Source organism: Hypomesus nipponensis, chromosome 3 (assembly GCF_054491055.1).
Source record: "Hypomesus nipponensis isolate SF chromosome 3, ASM5449105v1, whole genome shotgun sequence".
NCBI lineage: Eukaryota > Metazoa > Chordata > Actinopteri > Osmeriformes > Osmeridae > Hypomesus > Hypomesus nipponensis.
In genome coordinates, this window is record NC_140363.1 from 13,307,416 (window position 1) to 13,331,003 (window position 23,588).

At 41.9% G+C, this 23,588-nt stretch overlaps 2 protein-coding genes and 1 pseudogene across 4 annotated transcripts; 1 reads left to right on the forward strand and 2 right to left on the reverse strand.

Moving 5' to 3' along the window:
- The first annotated feature begins 695 nt into the window (after positions 1-695).
- orc3 (origin recognition complex, subunit 3) lies at positions 696-8,412 on the forward strand. 2 transcript variants are annotated; one of them, XM_084677082.1, is made up of 20 exons: positions 696-838; positions 1,002-1,056; positions 1,278-1,381; positions 1,562-1,706; positions 1,819-1,923; positions 2,065-2,219; positions 2,376-2,518; positions 2,844-3,003; positions 3,276-3,389; positions 3,525-3,658; positions 3,978-4,041; positions 4,168-4,284; positions 4,413-4,492; positions 4,756-4,889; positions 5,025-5,113; positions 5,269-5,366; positions 5,524-5,665; positions 5,913-6,029; positions 6,174-6,253; positions 6,353-8,412. In XM_084677082.1, exons 1-20 carry the CDS (start codon positions 815-817, stop codon positions 6,456-6,458), a joined length of 2,166 nt encoding a protein of 721 aa, XP_084533208.1. In that variant the 5' UTR covers positions 696-814; the 3' UTR covers positions 6,459-8,412. The 2 variants fall into 2 exon arrangements, with proteins under 2 accessions (XP_084533208.1, XP_084533217.1); XM_084677091.1 differs by having other exon boundaries at positions 2,379-2,518.
- On the reverse strand, positions 7,148-9,821 carry LOC146299860 (akirin-2-like; annotated as a pseudogene). Its single transcript, XR_014731705.1, has 6 exons — positions 9,606-9,821; positions 8,978-9,183; positions 8,497-8,649; positions 8,126-8,275; positions 7,940-8,011; positions 7,148-7,776 (listed from the first exon to the last, which is right to left on the reverse strand). The product of XR_014731705.1 is annotated as an akirin-2-like (transcript).
- A 678-nt stretch (positions 9,822-10,499) lies between these two features.
- Positions 10,500-12,210, reverse strand: LOC146299861 (cannabinoid receptor type 1A-like). Its single transcript, XM_084683271.1, has one exon. The coding sequence runs from the start codon at positions 12,187-12,189 to the stop codon at positions 10,774-10,776; it is 1,416 nt and encodes a 471-aa protein (XP_084539397.1). The 5' UTR covers positions 12,190-12,210; the 3' UTR covers positions 10,500-10,773.
- Between the last annotated feature and the right edge of the window lie 11,378 nt (positions 12,211-23,588).

Sequence of the window (23,588 nt, forward strand, 5' to 3'; positions counted from 1 at the left end):
AAACATTGTCCGGCTTCCCACTTGCCTACATTCCGCTCATAAGCACACTGATTATTGAGGTGATTTCTATTATGACAATAAAACAATGGTCAGACTCATCCAAAACTACTTTGAATTTGCATTCAAATGCATGATAACCAGAGGGTCCACACATACATTCAATGATTGTGATTTTAGTACATGGAATAAGTTAATTAATTTATAATAGCAGTACCTTAATGTACTTCGACCTGTTATGATACATGCGTAATGTGTGGGCACCTTGCTGCAGCACCATACCAGTCTACTACCCAGATGATAAATGAAAATGCCGTAGGTAAGATGGGGTCAAAGAAATAGCCTATATGCAAACTGCAAAGTTTAGTGTAATGGGTCGATTCTTAAATAAATGAGCTAATTCGATCGTGCATAATGGACTGTTTGGAATTCAATTTGTGTTGTTTGCTGTTCAAAAACTTGCACCATACTTCAGATGGTGCCTGAGCGTTAAACGTTCGCAACTATATATGCAAGACTTTCGATGAGATCACAAAGTAACTTTCGTTAACAAAATGTATAAAGCTAAAAGGGTAGTACATTTCATATAAAGTAAACCGTTGTTTGGTTGAAACCTTTTTGAGCCCTTAGGTGGTTAGTTTTGTAACAGTTCGATTAGGTGGCATTGAATGCACCCTGCAAGTTAGGGTTAGGCCACGTGACCGTCTGGTTACGTCAGTACGGCGGGAGAACACAGTAGTCTAGCAGGGAATAATAAACTTTAGTTGTCTTTTCTAAGTGAACTATTGACTAAATTACACTCCAGTTTAGCCTAGAAATGGCAACTTCTTCATTGTCTAAGGTATTGTGAACATCTGTACTTTTATGCTGTATTGTTTTATATCCAGACAGTATGTTGGGGTTTGACATGAGCACTACAAGCTAGCTGGTTACTAGTAGCGAGTAGTTTTACGGCAGTTTATGTTAGTTGTTGCAACTTTGACATCCTTTTTAATTTGCCACAGGGATGTTTTGTGTTCAAACCCAGTGCCAAAAAGAAAAAGAAGACATCCACTGTGGGTGAGTTATCGCGTCTAACCAGCGTGCGTATTATACAATGACAATTAGGGGGGGGGGGGTCAACTTCTTCCCCAGGGTGTGTATCGAGCCCCCCGACCTGTTGGTTTTACCTATTTTGCGGGGGTCCAAGTCCAAGCCCCCCCCCCACAGTCTAGATATCTCTCATCATATGTTGACAATTTTGACAGCGTTCGCACAGTATTTGTTTGTTTTTATTACAGAGGATTACTTTACCATTGGCAGTGAAGACACAGCCAACATCAACATTAATGTCAGGTTCAGACTTTGTCAGAATCTCTGGGACAAGATTAAAACCGACACTGGGGTAACTAAGAAACTCTCACCATCACACATGGGCTACACTACCATTGGCAGTTCTGTACTCATGAAATTGATCTTGACTTATGAGAGCATTAAACAAGATGGTCCAGTCAAAGGTAGATGCTTTGGGATACTTAGTAAGAGTTATTTTACAGCTGTGATGTGCTCCATCGTGCATTTGCAGGTTTTGCAAGATGAACTCAACAGGAAGATCCTGGACAGTCTCCTGAAGTTCATCAGAAAGTGCACTTCTACATTCCAACATAAGTCTGATGACTGGGCGTCGCGTATGAGAGCCAGTGAGATTCCCACAGCGGCCCTCAGTCTAGGTATGATGCCGATGCATGATGTGCAAAAATGTCTTGATATTTGATTGCGTTGAACAGTTGATGGAATACTGGATGAGCATCCTTTGTGTATCTGTTTCTTCTCTACTGCCAGGGGTGAACGTGCCCGATCATGATATGACTTTCCAGAGCCTCACTGAGCTGCTCCAGCTGTCTGTTACTCCATATGTGGTCTCACTGCAAGCCAAAGAGTGTGGAGGTTTGTATGTGGAGCACAAAGGGTCCACTTACACTTGTAGCTTACATCAATTACTCATGCATTGTCAACAAGTGATTTGGTTTCCTGTTGGCATAGCTTTGAATTCCCTCTTTTTGGTTGTGGCCCCTCTTCACCTTTCAGCACTGAAGCACCTGATGCAGAAAGTCCTAGAGAGGCTGATGGGTTCCTGTCTGTCAGTAGAGGAGGAGGAAGACACAGAGCAGTGCAGTACCCAGTCCAACCAGAAGAGGGTACACTGTTCCCTCAGCACTCTCTGTGACTGGTACAAGTCCAAGGTATGGTGGAGGCAACTGCCTGCAGAGTGCTGGATAGTGGCAACCAATGACTTGAGGATTCTGGGCAATTCTGTGATGCTCATTGTAACATAAAGATGTATCTGAATATTGTTCTTTATCATTCCTGATTTTGATGCTTATGTTTGTGTTGGACAGAAGTCGTCTGCTGGTACTCCAGGCAAAAAGCGCAGTTCTGCCAGTATAGAAGTGGATCAGCACCAACCCCCCATTGTAGTGATCTTCAAAGATCTGGAGGCTTTCAACCCCAGAGTGTTACAGGACTTCATCCTTATCTGCAGGTAACAAAGCACACACGCACATGTCACACAGCGTTTCTGAGAATATTGACTGAGGTATTGATTGATGTTCTCAGAAGTGCGAGAGTGAACTTTGGTGATTGTTGTCTTGGTGTCGGTATGGGCTCCTCTGTTTGAGCAACTTGCAGTTTGAGGCTATGTGTTGTTGTGTAAACACACACACACACACACGTGTATATATATATATATATATATATATATATATACACACACACACAATATTCTTACCTTCAGACTTCTGTACACAGTACAGAAAAAAATGATCACTCACTAATCCTCCTTCTCCCGGGTTCCTTTGTTTCAACAGCCGCTACGTTGACCAACTCCCCCTGATGTTGATTTTTGGCATTGCTACGTCTCCCAGCACCATCCAGCACATGCTGCCCCACTCTGTGTCCTCCTTGCTCTGCATCGAGCTCTTCCAGTCCCTGTCCTGCACTCAGCACCTGGCCACAGTCATCGACAAGGTATGGGGAGGACACACTCGGAAGGAGGGTAGGATATGAACCCATGCAGATGTGAGTGGATTGGGCCGATGGAGAAAGAGGATCAGTGAAAATCTCTTATACTTGTGTATCCTGGTGGCGGTGATGCGAAATGAATGCATTGTTTGGGAATGCCTACGTTTGATTGTACCTATTAGATGTGGGGTTTGAGAACATAGATGGTGTCATTTTCACATGGAGAACAAGAGCCAGACTTGGTTAATGAATACACTGTGATCTGTCTACATTTCCAGCTGATCCTGACGTCCCAGTTCCCCTTCAAGCTCAGTGGCAAGGTGCTGCAAGTGCTGGTTAGCATCTTCCTCTACCATGACTTCTCAGTACGCAACTTCATCAAAGGCCTGCAGGTGAGGGGATTGCTGAATGTTGTGTCTGTGTGCAGGGGTGTGTGTGGTACCATGTCTGAGTGTTTTGTCGTGCATGCACACGTGTTTCCACATACTGTATCATGGGTGTTGACCTCCTCCTGCCCCTGTCCACAGCTGGCTCTGCTGGAGCACTTCCACTCCCAGCCCCTGAGTGTGCTGTGCTGCAAGAAGGAGGAGGCTGTCGGCCACGTCGCAGAGCTCAGCCAGCAGGATGTGGAGAGGGTCCGACAGCTCCCTTCCTTCAGGAGGTAAAATATATAAATCCTCTTTTGTGGATGGGCAACAGAAAGTGAATTTGGTGTGATGGGAAAATAGCACAGCCGTTCGACTTTTCGTACCATCCCTCCACTCCACCTCTGTGTGTGTGTGTTCCCTTTCCTGCCTCCCCACCCGTGTGTGAGAGTCAGGTGGCTGAGCGGTTGGGGAATCGGGCCAGTAATCTGAAGGTCGCCAGTTCGATTCCCGGCCGAGCCAAATGACATTGTGTCCTTGGGCAAGGCACTTCACCCTACTTGCCTCGGGGCAATGTCCCTGTACTTACTATAAGTCGCTCTGGATATGTTCCAGGTATGTAGAGAAACAGGAACCCCAGGAGCAGGTGGAGCTGCTGACCAGTGACGAGCATGTCAAGGTACAGGCCCTTCCAACCAGGCTAGTTTCGCACCAGGACCCTCAAGCTCTACTGCTTTGCTTAAAGAAAGCAGGGGATCAAAGACACCTTCCCCTAATTGTTGTTTTGTGTCTTGGGGCTGTTTAGGCGGTGTGCCAGACATGGATTAAAGACCTCCATAAATACCACAAGAACTACTATCCTATCCTGAGGTGTCTCCATGTCCTCACCTCTTCTTTACCCAAGTACCCCTTGGGGAAACAGGTAAATAACTGTTTGTGTGTGTTGAAACATACATTTAAATAAGAATGTGTACTCGGGTGGGATTAACTCAGGCTCATCTGCACTGTATGGTGTTGTAATTGTCTCATCTGTCTTGTCTCCCTTTCCAGATAAGAGAGCTGCACATTTCCTGTCTGGAAAACAATGTGTGGGAGAACGAGGAGTACCAGTCAGCCATGCAGCTGCTCAGGTAATGCTTCACCAACCGTTGGCTGTGTCAACATTTTAGTCGTTGGTAATCCCATGGAAATACACGTTTAATTATCTAAAATAATCCCTACCCTGTCACTTCAATAGTTTTGGTCACATGTAATATAGAATGTACAGTTTCAAGTAAGAATCTCCTAGTCTTGATAAGTGTGTGTGTGTACACATGCTGTATAATTATGTACAATAACAAGGACGTTCCTTAGCACCATCTCTTAGCTAATTGTGACCAGTGATTGCCCCCAGGATGCTGGCTAAAGACGAGCTGGTAACTGCCCTGCGGAAGTGTGCTGAAATCCTGAAACCTGGCAAGACCAAGAAGACGAGAGCTGCCCTTGTGCAGTTGGAGGAGCTTCTGGCTAAATTCAGCCTGCTAGACAGTAAGCTGAAATGATGGTGGTAGTGGGGATGATGGTGGTAATAGTAGCGGTGATGCTGATAGTGGTGGTAATTGACACATTCCCAGTATCCTCCTTCCTTCCATTGATATTGTCCATCACCCTGTGCTGTAAAAGAGGCTGTTACTGATGTTGCTGCTGGGGAGGAAATGAGTCCTCCGGGGAAAGGGCTCCCGATGAAAACAGACCTCTTCCAACTACAGAAGGTAACTACCTCTCTGCCAATGATAGACATCATTTAGTTCTCTGCCAAAAAAGTGATATTACCTCTCTCTCTGTAAATGTGATATTGCTTCCTAAGAAACATTTGTGCGTCTGAATGATCATGGACTTCAATTCCTCCTTATTGTCTGTGTTTCAGTCACTGCTTGCGAAGAAGGATTCTCTCAGATCCAAGAAGCTGAGTCAGTTTGAGAATCTGCGAAATGAAGCACTAGTATTTATCGACAGTCTTGTGAGGTGAGAAAAGTCACATTAGCATAATCAGGAACAAGGTAAATGTTTAGATTTGGATGTTGTTTTTGTTCCTTTTCTTTCAAGTATTTGCAGAGTTCCATTAATTTAAAATGCAAATTATAATTTTGTGTTTTTTTTGTGTACCTTTGTTTTTTCCCAGGATGCATCTGTCTCCGCCTGACAACCAAACTCTCTACGAGGTGTACTACTACAGCTCCTCAGCCATCCTGAGACGACATCTTAACGCCACGCCTCGCACTTCCATCCAGACTGCTCTGAGCAACCCCTACCACTACCTACAGGTAAACACACTCAGTCTAGAGTATATGCCAAAGCTTCTCTTGAGGGTTTCAATTGGTTGTCAGTGCTTATCCATGGGCTTCTGTGAAGATCTTTGTGACAATGTTAGCATGAAAAGGACAATTAACAAAAAGTTTGATTTCGATAGTTTCTATTATACATCCTAGTGAAGGTCTGAGGGGATTTGATTATGTAGCTAACTATCCTAAGTGTGGATAACAGAGAGGATGGTGAATGCTGTGTCATCAGAATAACAGTCTCCGAACAGAGGAAGGGACTGTGTCCAATGCTGCTCCTGACATCTGCATCGTGTACAAGCTCCACCTGGAGTGTGGCCGCCTGATCAACCTGTATGACTGGCTGGAGGTAAGGTGTACAGCACAATGCTATTTCATGCCAACAAGCAGCAGTCCAACTGTGAGGATAATGTTTACTGTAGCCAGTGTATATAAATGAGATTGATAACAATGACTTCAAGTCTTGTGTATTTGCGTTGCTGTCTTTTTGCAGGCTTACTCCACTGTGGTCTCAGCGGCAGAGGGCAAGGATCCCGACTCGGCAGACTACGGCAAAGTTGATGAACTCAAGCAGTATCCTTTCACTACGGGTCCGGTTCTTAGCCCACGTAATAAAACATTTGAGAAAGTAAATGGTCAAAAATCGCCAAGATTTCTTTGACTCTTGTCCAGCGCTCGTTTCATCCAGGCGGTGTCTGAGCTGGAGTTCCTTGGCTTCATCAAGTCCACCAAGCAGAAGACAGACCACGTAGCCAGGCTGACGTGGGGCGGCTGCTAGCCTCTGGGTGTGCTGCAGTCAGACAATTTCACAAAACAATTATTGTTTGCCACCTCATCCCACTTTGCCTTTAGGACATCCAATTGCTTAAATGGCTTGGTATGCGCAAGTTTTACAGAATTGTACTATCTGATAGGTGAATGCAATTTAGGCAACCTGGAATGTGTCCTTCCTGTATTTTCTCCATATCTTGTTCTGGGCAGAAGAAGCTTGGTGATCAGTCTAACAGTAACACAATGTGACCACACAAGATGACTAGTACACCTCAGGGAATGTGGCTAGGTTTATTTAATTGCCTGAAAATCCAGTTGGGCAATTGTTTTCTAATGATTGCAATGAGGTGATCATAATGTTTGGATTATGGGAAAAAAGTTGGGTTCACTCATTGCAAATGTAAAAAAATCTACAACTGGGATCTTTTCTACATCTTGAAGTACATATTTTTTGAAGAGACTATTTGCAAAAGGTATGCTTTTTCAGATGTTGAAGAACATGGTAGGTAGTTATTGTATTATGTGGGTGAAGCCTTGATATATTTGTATCTTGCCTCATCTGGTGTGTAGGGAAGCTGATACCTTCACTTGTGAAATGAGTTGAAGTTAGTAGAGTGGAGTGTTGGTACTGTGCCTACAGATATAAACACACTTGTAACAACAGCCCTCAATTTCTCCCCATTACATCACAAAACATGTCTTAAAACATTTTATTGTTTGGTTTTTCCACTAAGTACATAGGCTTTGAAGTAATACCAGCAAAACAAAAAATGTCAAAATAAATAAAACATTTTGGTAGGGAGCACAAAAAAAAAAAATTCGAATAAACCCAATTCCAACTCCTCGTGTCCAATACAAACATTATGAATCATGGGCAAACTTTTTTCTCAATTATACTTAATTGTATCTCCCACTTTCATAGATTTAACCAGCAAACCTTACACAAAATGTCTACATTGCTTTATCATATATACATGTAACATTAAGAAATAAAACGAGGAATAACCATGTCTGGAATGCCAGGTGTCTTTATAAAAGTAAGAGTAGAATAGATACTGGTGCAGCAGGAAAAACAGGCCACTGGTTTAGAGAGAAAGGGTCCATTTACATTAGGAAGCACCTAAGTTGCTTACGACAGAGTGGTAACCACTGACAATGGCTTGTATAAACCTTTGCCCGAAGAAGAAATATGGCACAGTAAGAAAAGATTCATTTAACGAGCAAACTGAATCTCTTGCAGTGATGATTTCAGAGATTCCTTTCCACGATAGTTTGCAGCAAGAGAAGGTCGCCTGGGAAAGTCTTAAGTCTCCCTCAGGAAACATCTGGAAAAGAACAGATATATGGAGAAAAGAAAACAGGTTCTGTTAAGTGTAGCCTTTCCAGATTTTTTTTTCTTCATCTGCTAAAACACAGTTGATTCCTTCACAAGCAGCCACGGAAAGACAATGCCCTGAGTATTCAATTAAATAAGGTTAAAAAACTCACAACTAGCAGGTTGCTCTCCAAATCTCCGCATCAACTGGTCGTGTGTAAACTTCACAAATGTGTCATACTGTTCTGTAAAACGGAAACGTGGGTAAAAAGAGAACAGTGATGTTGCTGCTAAAAACGTTCCCCTGTTTATTACACACTGTACAATTTGTATGCATACGTCCTCAAAGTTTCACACACCTGCTAGTTTTGTGGTCATGGTCTCTTCATATTCCTCCCTGACTTTGTCCTCTCGCTCCTTCAGTAGACGCTCACAGATCATCCCCACTTGTCTCAGGGTGAACAAAGGCTGCTCTTTCCTCGATGGAGAAAGGCCTCCAATGGACGTGCCTACAAGTGTAATTTTTTTTAAAACAGTTAATGAGACCAATAATTAATTTAATTGCATATTCGCGAATCTACTCCGTTCTAATATTGTTTATCTAGTCACGACATGTCACATCAATAAAACTTGCTATCTGACAAAAGCCTGTTGCGTGACAAAGTGTGTACATGCACAATAGTATTGATCTCATCATTCCAGCAAATATTTACAGTTCACTCTAACCAACCTGGCATACTGGATCCTCCCATAATTGAGGTATGAGGTGGGGAGTCTGGGGATGAGGGGTAGCTGCAGCCTTCATTGTGTTGGTAACTTCCATCTAGATGCTTCCTCTTCTGAATGCGTTTGTACTCTTGCTTGATGTTGTTCAGGATTTGTTCTAGAACGGGGTGGGATACAAAAGAGGAAGAGGGGAAGAAGATAATGCTTTGTTAGATAACAGTTGATATTTCAGGAGACAACTACAGACATATTCAATAACTTTAAACTTGACTGCAGCACGGAATGAAGCCATATCAGGAATTCTAGACGACAGTATGCAAAACAACCCCCACTCCCCTTTTGAGCTACAATCGATTAAGATCACGTCAATACATAATATTACTTCAGCGTTTAGCTAAGTTTTTAAAGTGAGTCCAGTTATTCTAAATTGGTTAACGTCTATCTTCATTTGTTGAGTAGTTAGCATGTTAGCTATTGTACAGTACCTGCAGTAAGTCTGGACGACGACTCTCCAAATGGCGATGGTTCCATACGAAGATATTTCCTCGGAGATGATGACGATGATGATGGGGATACCGGGATACATCTTCGCCTTTTGGGGGACGTGGGACTCATCAATGGATCAAAATCCATAGTCCTCTTCAAGGTGGCTCCACACGCCATGACTTTTGGTTAGCTTGAGTAGCGTTAGCTAAATTAAGCAAGAACGGACAACAGCGTGACTCGAGGAAGCTGGCCAGCAAATCACTGCTAGCTGGGTGCGAACTAGCAACCTGGATAACGCGTAGCTAACCAACGGCGACGGTCGCTAGTAGTACAGTACTACTAGCATGCTAGCTAGCAAACCTCATACCGCAAGGCACTACGTTACAAGGCTAGTGCTAGAGAGTTTAAAACTTACCGTGCAATGGGTCGGCTCAAACACTAACAACAGAAAACAACTCTATTAACTAGCTACACATTTTTATTATACGTTTGTTTTGAGTAAGGATCGTGCAGCGCAAAAACATCTATCTTCGCAAAACTAGCCTAGCGCTACTGACTTCTATTCCTGGCGTTAGCTGTAGTACAGTCGTAGCCTAGCAGAACCAAACGAAAACAGAATATACTCACCTTTCAGGGGTAAAGTTGTTGTATTTTGTAATCACGCCAGCGCACGCCTATTGTTGACTTGTGTGTTCTAAAGTTTATCTGAAATTCTTGGCCGAATATACCAAGTTATGACAAGTTTTCAAAAAGGTCTAGCTAGTAAGCTTAGCCGCAAGACTAGCTCTCTGAAGCTGCTGGTTGCTTCTTGTTTTTGATCCCCTTGAGCCGTAGTTTCTCGTTTTGATGACGTCAAATGTTTAACTATGCGCTCATTGTGGGCATGCGCCGATAGGATGGTCTTTTGGGGATGTGGGAGCTTTCCGAGATAAAAGAGCGCACTTAGTAAAAGTGATAAAATGGACAAGAACGCTTTTATTTCCCTTGCATTATATTCTTACTGTCTCCCCTCCATGACCGTGACTCTTTAAGTTACTCCTTTTCTGTGGCTTATTTTTTTACACAAGAGGGCAGTATATTTCAACATATCAGTGTTACCCGCACTTGTCTGAGAGTCCTTGATGTTCTTCAATCCTTAATTTTTTTTTCTTGGCATATGTACGTTTGTTAATTTTTTGTTGTTGTTGTTTGCCTAAGTATGTCAATATCAGTTGTTGCCTATGAAGGCCTATACCTACTCTCCTGTTCAGTAACGATTAATCTTGGGCTTGGTTACAGTTTACCTAATTAAAACTAATTGAAACATACTGTCAGGTCTCACGGGGTAAACAAGTTATATTGCAATGCGCGAACATACAACTGTGCGTCATTCAGCAAAGAAACACTATGAAAACGGTGTCATACTTCATAGCTTACTTTATCACTATGACCAATTGAAACCATCACAATTCTAAATTATGTTGTTCAGAGAAACCACTCACTTGGAAGTTGATGTACAGTCAAGTCCAACAACAGGTTCACAGGTAACAAACTTCACAGCACAGTTCACAGTTTTTACAATGTATAACATATTTTAACATAAATATATTTACAATTAAGACAATTGACTAATTGAAACATTGTATTTCCACATGGACTGTTTCCTTCAATCTAAACTTACTCAATGAGTTACTAAATCTACAGTTCATTGTTTTGGCACATCTCACAGTGCAGTGCTTTATTTTGGGGAAGCTGGAGGACAGAAGTCTCCCCAGGGCAGGGCCCACAGTTCTACAGTGTTCACCTCACAACAAGGTCAGACTGCCTCAGCTGACGTCTCAGTGGAAACAGACAGATTCACTTTGGCTACTTTCACTGTAGTCTTTACACAGCCAGCTGTGGCCTTGTTGGCTAAGCCTCTCACACTCCTGTTTTGGCCATCCCCGGACTCTGCGCTGTTGTCTAGAGGCTGGCCTGACCCCCGGCAGGTACCAAGGAAAGCCCTGCGCAGGTCCTTGCTCCTTAGAGCATAGATTACAGGGTTAACGGTGGAGTTCAGTAGACAAAGCATGCTACAAAAGGCGAAAACGGTCTTTATGAAGTCGTTCATCTTCCAAAACAGGTCATACACCATGATGGCCAGGACAGGGCCCCAGCAAATAATGAGGACCACAAGGATGAGCACCAGGGTCTTGGCCAGGCGGATGTCCATGCGAGCCTGCTCTGGTCTTACTGTCTGGACCTTGGTGCCGTCTGCAGTGTAGACTACCACACTCTTCTGAGAGCTGCGGCTGAGCATGCGCACGGCATGGTGGTGTGCCTTCCAAAGGATGTACATGTAGGCGTAGATTATGAAGAGGACAAGTGCGCTTGCCCCCCCAATCCAGAACATCAGGTACTTTTTATCTATGAGAGGGAATATGTCTGAGCACACAGAGTTCAGTCGCTTGCAGTTCCAGCCCAGCAGGGGGAGCATCGCAATAATGATGGAGAGGGCCCACATCACACAGAAGGCGATGATGGCCTTGGTCTTTGTGACTATGCGCTTGTAGGCCATCGGCCTGTGGATAGAGATATAGCGGTCTATAGCAGTGAGGAACAGGCTGCCCACAGAGGCTGTGAATGAGGCAATGACCCCGCCCAGCTTAACCAAGAAAACATTGGTGCTGTCTTTCCTGTGGAGCACATGGAAGTCCAGGAAGCTGTAGACGAAGATGACGCTGCCCAGCAGGTCGGCCACAGCCAGGCTACCTATGAAGTGGTAGGAAGGCCGGCAGCGCAGGGACCGAGAGTGCAGGATCACACACAACACCATGAGGTTCTCCAGGACCGTGAAGGTCCCCAGGGTAAGGGCCAGGATGGCAACCACGAGCTGCTGGTTGGGGCTCAGGATCATAAAGCACTCCATGTCCATAGAGTCCTCCCCACACTGAACCACGCCACTGCCTTCTACCCCCATGGAAGTCCCATTGCCCAGTAAGTCAGAGACATTGGTTGGAAAAACAGAAAGGAAGCCATGGAAGATAAGGTCCTCGTCTCCAGGTCCTAATACGGGGAGGGAGTTGCTGCCGAGAGAGGCAGACTGAGGCTTCTGTAAAGATAATTTTGTTTTGGCTACATTATAGGCAATGGAGGTGTCATCATAGCTGGCATCATTGGAACCCAGGTACTGGAGTCCTGTTGTGAGGGTTCTGAAGGTGGTATCGGCAATTCCATCCAGAGCAGACTTCATGGCTGCTCAACTGCTGATGTAAATGATATGGTGTATAACTATGAGTTGTGAAATAAAGAAGAAAAAAAGAATAATAACGTGAACCAGAATTAAACATATATTTATAACTTTCAAAACTTTTACAGTTAGTATATCATAAAACTAAAACTTAACAAAGGCTGGATAAGTGTATGGTCAACTCATCATGTGGGGAGACAATGGGGGTTATGACTGGAATCCCCATATTAACCAGCTGACTACAGCAGCTGTAACTCAGACGGTGGGAAAGTGAACAGTCGATGACAATGATTGAGACCCATATCTGACCTTCTGTCCTGCTTGAGGAAGAATATGTAGGGCAAACAAGCTTTGCTATTAATTAATGAGGGTTGATTAATTAATCATGAACCCAGGTTTCAAAGCAACAATCAAATTTAAATTGCATCTAGGGAGACCATGTCTATGATTTCTGAAATTCTTCCAGAGCTCTACATGTTATCCATTTTCCGGTGTGTGCGGATCAAATATCCACAATGTTATGCGTGTGTGATGCATGTCCTTGAAAATAAAATGCTTGATGAAAAACAGTAATCACTCCGAGCAATAGTTTAGGATAATTGGCTGTCAGCAATAACAAAGTAATTAAAACATGTTGAGTTAAATAACGTACAATATAAATGTTTAGTTAGCCTACTGATACGACATTTTGTATTTAAATAGGCCCTACATATTTTTAAATACTTAAATAATAGCTTATTCAGGAAAACAACAAGTTGTATCAAATGTATCCAAAGTAAATCCGTGTTTTAAATGAAGAAAAAAAATGTAATTACCTTTACATTTCTTGCACAAAGAACTTCAGTTGGTGCACGCCACACTCTTAATGCCAGATCAAAATTGTCAAAAACGATTTGTCCTATTGTCCAGTCTTCGGAATCATTTTTATTTTAAATAGTTGCCTCAAAGTGCTGATCTTTCTGAAGTCGGTTAGCTGTATCAGTTAATTGATGGAAGTTTTATGGCATTATGCGCTTCTCGTGACTGTGAAGGAAGGCAGGACACAGCGATATTTCTGTTTGAGACGTGGTGTTATTATTTATAAGGCGCTGCATTGTGCGCGTGTGTCACGTGGTTTTAGGTGTTTCAGCGGCGCGACAAGTAGGCTACCTACACCACGAGGCACTGATGAACATCGAACAATAATAATACGTTGTCCTTGTTTGTAAGTCATATGACCATACATGTACAATAAAATAAATATTGAGTGGACACGTCATGTTATGTTTAAATGCTCTTTTTAAAATGGATAGAAAAGAAGATATTTGTGGCTTTTTTGCAGGGTTTGAATATAGCCTACTTTCTGTGAACAGCACAGCTGCAACATTACTTCCACCATGCACTCCCAACACACCCCTTTCAAATTATAAACATTTTCCTAGCCATAATAGCATGGCATTTAGTGACGCAACATTCTGGAAACCTAGTTCTCTTATGTCACAGCTCATTGGCTGTGTGAATTCAGGAGGTTAGTCTTTGTGTCCAATGTTAACATGTGGATGCAAGTTTTAAGGTTGAATTGAGCAGGGAACAACTTAAGAACCAACCGTTCAAAGTGTCAGCCAGTCTGTCAGTTGATGTGTGAGGTCACAAACAAGTTAAAAACATAATTTCTACTAAATGTGGCCTCTCAAGAAAATATTAAAACAAGTTGTCAAATTTTCTTTTAGATTCCTAAATAGTTGAACATGGATCGATTCATCTGCTTTAATTTGGGAAAATTATGTCTCTACTGCAGCACTCAAGCACAGTTCTACGCTTTGCTACTGTCATACATACCAGGTGTCATCAACAAAGCCTACGACTGAAAAAAAGCTTCAAACAGCCATAGTGCTTTATGTGATGCTCCAAAATGACAAAGAACCTGTTCTGGCTGCTGTCATGGCAACATGTAGTTTCATTTTCAATGCCATCTCCAATCAAAGCCATATCACACCCCAAATAGCCACCATTGCCGATATGGTTGGTTGTGAGATTGTGTTTTTTTTTCTTTGAGTGTGCGAGTGTGATGACAGGTTTTTGAAGTGAGCACAGTTTTGTTGTTTATGTCTAAAACTCTGGTATTTCCTTTGGGTGAACAAATATAGATTATTTTCAAATCAAATGTTCTTATTGATTCCACTGTGTTTAGAACACATTGGTCTACAAATAAAAACAGCACCAAAAACTCACAGAAATCAATACATTTGAGTAGCTGTAAGGATACCCAGGTCATATTAAGATGTACAGCAGATAGGGAGTGCTTTCATACAATTTAAATATCTTAATCTAAGCAAAATGGAGGTTGTTGGAAAACAATGAACAGTATAGCAAAGAGGAAGATGGGAGAGGGCTGTGAGTTTGATAGATTGAAATGGGGGTATAAGTGCTTAAACAGAAAACATTTCAATATCTGTGCTGAAATATTTGTTTTACAATTTACCATCTCTTCTTATGTTAATCTTTTCTGCAAAAAAAAGCTTCTACATACAGCCAGCCATCTTCAATGGAGAGTCATCATACACTTCACAGGCCAATTATGTCAAATAAACTGGACTTCTGGCCTCATTAAGCTAATTAGTGGTGTTTGTGTGCCTTGACCTGTAAAAGCCCTTGACAACTTAAACAACATCAAGTTGGTGACAGAACAACACTGAAACTCTCAGAGTGTACCATTCTGACCCATTAGCAGAGCTCTGCCGCAGTGTCTAACCACATTGAATTGGTCACGACTGAGAGGAAAAAATAAATCTGTCCAACGCTATTGAAATTGAAGGATGGCAGACACACCATATAATGAGATGATATAAGAGGAAGGAGCTTCCCATCATATTATCAGGGCCGTCATGCCACTGCACCCCCTCTTTTGCCAACACCTTATAAATAGAGATCTGCTTCATGCCAAGATTGGAATGAAAATGATGGGAGTTAAATCATCAAATACTTCCTGCAACCATTGGCAGCAGTCCAAGAGGATGAGCTGATGAGCAGAAGAAACACAGATTGAGCACTTCAGAATGGTTATAATTCGCAGTGTCTAAACAGAGCAAGAGGGATTGACTCAGCTGAAAGTTGACTTGGTAACACCGGGCTGTCACGGTCAGTAGGAAAAGATTCCTTCATGCCCCATTTGGCCACATAAAAGCCCCTCTTATCACTGGAGAACACAGTAGTAATGACGAGGATTCAGCAGCTGCCTCCTCAGGGTTTGCATCTATAGAAATGGAACTGCGTGACGAAAAAAAAAACAGTCATGACATCCTTACTCTAGAAATTCCATGGTCAAAAATGTTCAATCAATAATATTTTAGTTTCTGATTCACATCTGCATGGTTAAATTGAACGGTTCCGCACAGGAAAGTCTCATTCTGGCATCGTCAATGTGCACGATGCCGACACCAATGATTTTCTTCATGGCTTCCTTGAGCAAAGGAAGCATGTCACATAAGGTGCAGGCAAACAGCAGATGACAGGATACACACTGAGGAGAACAGAGAATGTCAACAAAGACAGATGTCTGTCTAACCTGGAGTGTTGAGAGCCAATAGAGAGAGAGAAAGAGATGGCTGGCGCCTTAGGGAAAAAGAGATAGAGAAAGTGAGGAATGGAAATGAAGAGAAGAGTGGGAGAAAGAGTAACATACAGAGAAAAATGGCCATGACCTACAAAGTAAATGTTAAATTCTTTAAGACATAGGGACTTCACAGAACCATTTGAGATCCAAGAATTTTTGGTAGAGAAGACAGGGTTTCAGCTAAAGTCTTTGGTTTATCATTTGCCTTAACAACTTATCATCACCACTTGTGTACTATGTGACATAGTACATCTGCTGTATGAGTTAACCAAACACTGTAGTACTATAATAAACCTTTAATACCTTGATCATACATATATGAAATGTTTGTAACTGTGTTCTACAAAGGGTGTTCAAATTGGAACGCAGGGGTGTGGTTGTTCCTTTGGGTGCTTTCAGTTCAGAGTTAGTTCACAGTGACTATCTGTCAGTGTACATATAAACTGTACAATACAAGTTACGACTGTAGGAAATCGTCACCTAACCATTCCCCAGAAAGGTTTGTGCATATTATATTCTCCTGTCCTGACCCGCAGGCTGCTGATTCACAAGCAGAGAATTATTCATTAGCTCCAGTCCCAGCTGCAGTTGGGGAGGAGATGGACTGAGAACCTAATGGACCTGACTGGCGTGACGCACACAGTCCACTCACCTGGCTGGAATCATTCCTTCTTCTCATCAGAAGGAGGAAAAGTTGTAAAATGTGATTTATATGTAGTTTTTTTTTGCATGAACATCATTGGTGCTCTGGTTGCATGCATTTGAACTTTTAGGAAATGAATAATGTTACTTGGCTACATTTATCAAATATATAAAATGTACTTCGGTGAATTTAGTGAATAATGTTAACTCCACTTTTGGAGTTCTAACCGTTCCTCATCCATCCAACCATTTAAAGTCAAAGCACAGTCTGTTTGTTTACTTCAAACAACCCCAATTTTTTCTTTCGATCACCAAGTTCTCTCACATCGATGTGATGCTCTTTATATTTAGGACCCATCAACAAAGAAGATAGGAATCGTGGTAATTGAGAACCACATAAGCTTTGAGTTTTGAAATATCAGTAGTTAGAACTTTAGCCTGGAGCTGAAAGGTGAACACCTTTTTAAAATACATATCCTGCACTACTCTCTCTCTCGGTTTTAGTCTGATGAAAAAAGTTGACATTTAAATTGAAATACTTTATGGTGACAAACCTCAAAAGAAAGTAACTTTGAGCAAACAAAATGTATGTGAGGACTTAAAACCCAAACAAATTAATTGCTGACAGTATTTAACATCAATTAAAAAATGTGCAGTAGCCTCTTAGGCCCATTGCAAGATAAGAAAGCGAGACAGCTAGTGATTTAGTTGTTCTAAAGCTTGGGGAACTAAACGACACATCACAACCTGTGTATACATGGAAACAGAGAGCAGTATCTTAAGGCCACAGGTTTCCTAGAAGGTTTACACACCTTGGAAGGAAATTAGCATCAAAGCAATGGTTTTTAATAGATACCTTATTTTGACTGTGCTCAAAGCCTGCACATTAACTCCAACCTCCAGGATGTTGTTGTCCTCAACGGAAACACAAGCTGTTATAGTATTTTGAATTTCTGAACATTATAGCCCAGTGGGGATTGATACCAGGCAGCATTAGTAAGTATGGGATCCCCTCTGAAAGCAATCTACTCCTCTGTAATCTTTTCCCTGTCCCCAGCCTGATGTTGGAGATGAAATCAATGATACTCAGACATAACAATTGGTCCAGGAGGTGAAAATGGAGCCCCTATCACTACACAGAGACACACTTAGAAATCATGGCTCTGTTAGCTGCCGTACACGCCTCCAGCTGTAATCACAGAAGCAGACAGAACCCTGTCAGAACAGTAAAAAAAATTATAATGGTAGTTAGAAATGACTATGTCCTTATGTGACTGACTGAGCCAAATCTCAGGTCTGGTTATCTGACTGATGCAGCTGAAACCTGAGGTGTATATGTTTGTTTTATATCTCTGAGCCATGTGTGACACAGGCAGGTTTTTGTTTAAAAAACAAAACATGCTTGAGAAGCAATGCTCTCTGAAGGATAAGTCACATAGGCTTACTAGTGTTCCACGCAGCCAATCTTCTGTAATTTGAACACATTTTGAACTAATGGCATACATCTAGTCAACTATTCATATCATATTATTAACGTTTGTCTGCCATAGTATTTCTTGGTGTCTGATGTCATAGGTCATAGGTTGAATCACACCTGCAACAAAGGCATCTTCTTCTGACAGCAGCTTTCTGACACCCAGGGAGAAGAGGGAAGATAACCCAACTGCAGATAATACAGAATGCACACAAGCGATGAAAAAATGCTTGTTCTGTGACAGGCTTGGCATGCTCACCGTGACAACAAATGTGTAAGTCAACCTGCCTTTTCCCCTGTGAGTGGTCAATTGAAAGATAAGATTAACATTGGCTGGGCCAGATGGAAAAAGTAATTGGTATGCATTCTTAACGTGACCCCATTTATACCACAACAGTTATTTTCCCATAAACTAGGTTGAGACTCTCACACACTGTGTTCAAACTGAGTTGCGTGGAAATACTCATGAGGGCTATAGAGTATATATCATCCCTCAAAAGACACATATGTAAGCCGAAAAACTATTCTTAAAGTCAGAGACAAGGTCATAGTCATGCATTTAGTTTGACTTCAAATGTGAACCCCATTGGTCCCACTCTGTTGTGTGTCCATGGGCAAGGTCAAACAGCACAGCTTCCATTGCCATGGAGATTATTGGTAACATGTGGCTGATTAATCAAAGTCAGTTATAGTCAAACAAGGGCACCTGTTCCCAAAAGGAAAATCAACATACTGCACTTTTCATTAAACCCAAATGGGAATTTGATGCCCCTACGATACTTTATCAGTGTAGACGTTAAGGTGCTTAGTCATTATCTGACTCTCTCTAACTGATAATTATTCTCTCTATATATATGTATGTGTGTGTGTGTTTGTGTGTGTGTGTGTGTGTGTGTGTGTGTGTGTGTGTGCTAGAAGGCATCATGACAATGATGTACGAGCTTTGGGGCAGCTAGGGACAAAGTCAGTTTAATGTCACAGTTTGGCGGTAAAAATGCAGGATCACAATCTAGAATATTAGGAAATTGGAATCGTCCTTTGAAGGTTCTTTCTCCACTTATGTTGTTTTATCATCCTTTTATTTGAATGCAAAACAGTCTCTCCTCTAACAGTATCAAAAGAGGGTAGTTTCCAGGATTTTATATTGTTTGAAAGATGAGTGACAGAAAATAATGAAATCTTGACCTCAACAGCATAGGAGAGAAAGGGAAAATGTAGACTCTGAAATAAACAATTGTATCACAAATATCACGGCCAAATGTTTTCAGTTATAACACGAAGTTGAGTATCGTCACACCGGAACACGAGATAAAAGAGTGGGATGGTGTGAAGTCTGGCTCTTTTCACTCCTAGTAGCTGCACACAGTGTGAATAAGACTGTTATTAGGCTAAATCTTCCCAGTAATTGCTGATTGCAGGAAGCCAAGCTCACAATAGGCTCCATTTCAATGCCATTAGTTTCCATTTTTAATCAGCTTGTGAAGAGGGCCCTGTGGTGAGTACCATTGTCACAGTTTCCTGTGAAATTATCATTGCCTGATTCTGCGATGGCCTTTCAGACAGTTTTATGTTAGTCATCAAATGTCTGATTAGATCTCCCTATTGGGATGTAGTAACCCTGGTGTGTAATTTCAAATTTCCGTTTGTCTACATAAATATCCCCAGTTTACACCTAATCACAGTGCACCCCATTAGGACTCCAAGTGTGAGCAATTCTGGTTTGAGGATAGTAGTAATCGATTTACCTCTAAATAGATACAGAACCTAACACCAAAAATCATAACATGTAAGTAGGAGCTGTACAATATATCAGCTGTAACATGTTAATCTATCAATTCTAATAAATGCCAACTAGTTGGTGGAACTGCAAAACCATTCTAAATAAATATCCATATCACATTTACATTTATTAATTTAGCAGACGCTTTTATCCAAAGCGACTTCCAAGAGAGAGCTTTTCCATAGGTCACTGATAATAACAACTAGATAGCCCCAAAAACATTGCGAGTAGCCAAAACATGAAGCACATATTGTGAACAACCAAAATAAGAGCCAAAGGGTAGAACCATAATATTGTGGTGTAAATAGCCACAGATTTTTTGGTTGTCTGCTTGAAGGTCCAGTTAGGCATCAATTCATAAGTAAATGTTTAATAATGAGTTGTTATATCGATTTTCAACCAGACATGCTTATCATGCAGGGTATCATTTTTTGTGTGCATCATTACTGTAAAGGATATTAATTATGACGTTGCAGATTCAGATACACATTTATAATCTTCCTTGCAGATATCAGCAATAAAAATATAATTAAATTAGTTAAGCACATGTGTAACATTCACAGATGAAGAGAACAGGTAATAAAGGAAACAAATTGAACTATAAGCTCGGACTGAACAGTGTCTAAATTGGCATCGAAAGTATCCCAATACATATTTTAAAATGTCAAGGAAGGCTGATAGAAATTGCACTTCTTTTCTCAGCACGACTTATGACGAGACTTCAATGAGGATAGAATATTAACTATGTGTATTATTCAGGAGTATGGATGGAAAGGCCAGCCGTAGCCAATCACATTAGCTCGAAGCCACAGAGCAGCATGAGGAGGTCTCAAGTGTTCCCATGGGAGAGCAACCAATTAGCACTCAAGCTTTCCAGCTGACATGTTGACCGGCTTCAGAGTGGGATGGCTGTGTATGTGTGTGTGGCTATGTGTTTTTGTAATTGCACATGTGTGAGTTTGTGAGCAAGTGTGTTTTATGTGTGGTTGTGTGTGTTTGTGTGTGCCTGCAGTCCCAGCTCTGGCTGTGCCTTTGATTCCGTGAAAGAAAAGAGAAGAAAAAAAACTGAGCTATTTAATCTAGTTGGTAAGACAGCCTTGCAGTAGAGTCCACTTGAGGATGCACTGACAGGCCTCAGACACTTGCCCAGACTGGGTGACCCTGGCTTGCCACGATCAGCAGCTGGGGGAGTAAACACTACTGTGTGGTAGAATGCACGCGCCCATTAGTATTCAGGATGATAAAGCATTACCTGTTTAATTTGTCCACCCTGAATGTGGTTGCACGGCACTGCCTAGCCCAGCGGCACAAGGGATGTTTTATTAATGGGGTTTGGAGGACTTAAATCAACAATAAATCCACCTTCAAGCAACCTTAAATAAACCAAATATAACTTTTTATCCCCTCTGTTTTACACAAAAGACTAGAAGAAGATACTCTTCCTTCTAAATAAATGTGTGGGTATATGCAATATTCCAAATAGAAACAAGTGGTAAATAAATGGTCTGACACTACTGCACCACTACCTCTTAGATCCCACTTGAGGCTTGTTTTTGTCTCTGCACTCCAGGCTTACCCATAAGACCCTGCTAACCTTTTTCAGAGACCCGTTTGGTTGGTCTTCCTCTCTCTCCCCCTACTCTGCTCACACTGGCTGTGTGAAGGGAGGGGGGGGCTCTCCCCTGCCCTGCTTGGCCTTACAACCCACAACCACATGGTTCAGCCAGACTCTCAACAAAGGCTGACATTATTGAGACTGACAGGGGCATTTTTTCCAGCTTCACAAAGAAAGAAGACTCTCCAGGAGTGGGCTGGGAGTTACGGGGCAGCTGCATGAGCCCCTAGTAAGCAGGCTGAGAGACACCATCCACAGCAGATTATAATGCAGGTACAAAAGAAAAATAATCCCAGGCATAGATTTAAATGAGGAGAGAGAAGCGTGATTTTGCATCACAATGTAAATGCTGAGGTTTCGGGCGAGCTTTATGTTTGAGCTTTATTTTCTTTCTTCTGGAAAACGTTGTCCTAAGGGCTTCTTTACTTTGTCCTCCGGACCTCTCTGAGACAGGCATGTTACAGGAAGAGTCCCCCTATGGTCCCCGACCACTAGGTACCACAGACTAATCAGACGTGTGAATGCATTTCAGCTGCAGTGAAAGAGGTGTGATATTCTCTCTCTCTCTGTGCACTGATGTGATAAATGATAGGATGGCCAGTCTCAGGCAGAGTGCAAAAATACACACACTTTCACACTCATATATGCATGCACATGCATGTGCGTGCTTACACACATATATACACACCAAAACAAACATGGGTATACACACATACACACGCACACACACTAAGAAAATCTAAAGAGATTTGTTTTTCAATTGGTGAGACTACTAACCTCAACATCTATTCTGTCATAGCAGGAAACGTGGTTGAAATGTGTAGCTAGACTGTGGTAGCTCTACTTATCGCAGGAAACGTGGTTGAAATGCAAAACAAGACTGTGCTAGTTCTACTTAGATTTATCTATTTTCCCAAATTTAAAACGCTGTCGATGTATGCACTACTTTGTTGGTGACAGACAAATAGCTATGTATGTAAATGAGCAGCAACAAATGTATACTTTTAAATCTATGCAATCTTAATAAATAATAAGTATGCATTTTTATGTAAAGAAATAATTAACCCATCTGCAACCGACGCAAGCACACCTCACAATTTCCCCAGAAATGGTACCCTCTCTAGTTTGTTTAAAAGAGGTATACTCGGAGGATTGGGATCTGATCATTTCTGGCAATGCTGACACACACTGACAGATCACTAAGGTACACATGAGGCTCATGTCAACACTTGGGTCCCTGTCAAACACACAAACATAAAAGCAGACATACACACACACAAGTTTATCACTCATTGTTCCCTCTCATCTCTTTGCGTGGAGACAGCATTAGTCTGTCTGTCATCAGACTACTCCCATGGGAGCTTCTGATGCGGTGACGCCTGTATGTGCATTAAACACCACCCACTTAACTCCAGCTTCCATGACACCTCTCAAAACTTCTCCAACCAGATCGAGGTGACATGTCATAGGTTACTTCAGATATTGAATTTTGTAAATGTCAGTTCATTCTCTAAAACCAAAGGCTTTTGTTTCTGACACTACCTTCAGCTGTCACTGCCTCCTACTCAGTTTGATTTAAAGAAAGGTGTTTTTTCACCAGTTGAGGTGGCGTTGAATTTTCAACACCTCTACTTCAGAGGCAGACGTCACGTTCAGGTCTGTCTGGAGGTTAATACCATGGGTAATAATACATAATTTAGGACTGAAAAGCTGGAATACGGATGTCTTGATTTAAGAAGCTCAAGAAAGATTACGTTTTGTCTGTTAAACAGATCAGATGACCACTTCAACGACTCATCATAAGCACAACAATGAACAAAGAGGGGATGTGAAATGACACAGATGTCCACTAATCAAATCATTGAATAAAACAAAAGCAACCACATGGGTGACTCCCTCAGTGAACCCTTAATTGACACACAATAGAGAGTGACACTGGCACTGGGGCTTAAAGACAGCTGACTGACAGCTCCTGTCAGAAGACAGTCTTCATGACAGCTTGATTTGTGCTGTTCGTCAACATCCCCCCTTGTGACTGGCTGAGACCCCAATTAACCTCAAACTCACACAGGAAGCCTGTTTATGCAAACACATTGTCTTAGACTTGTACTTAAAAACCCACAAACACACACATGCAACACTCTCACTCTCTCTCTGTCCTTCTCAAACACGCACACACACAAGGGTTGTCAGCCATAGTGTGTGACAGCTGTAGGGCATTGCTTTTATTCATGTGTCACTTAATTGAGCTTGTTGGGTCAATCTCTACTCACTCAGATAGCCTCATCCTGAGGTACTT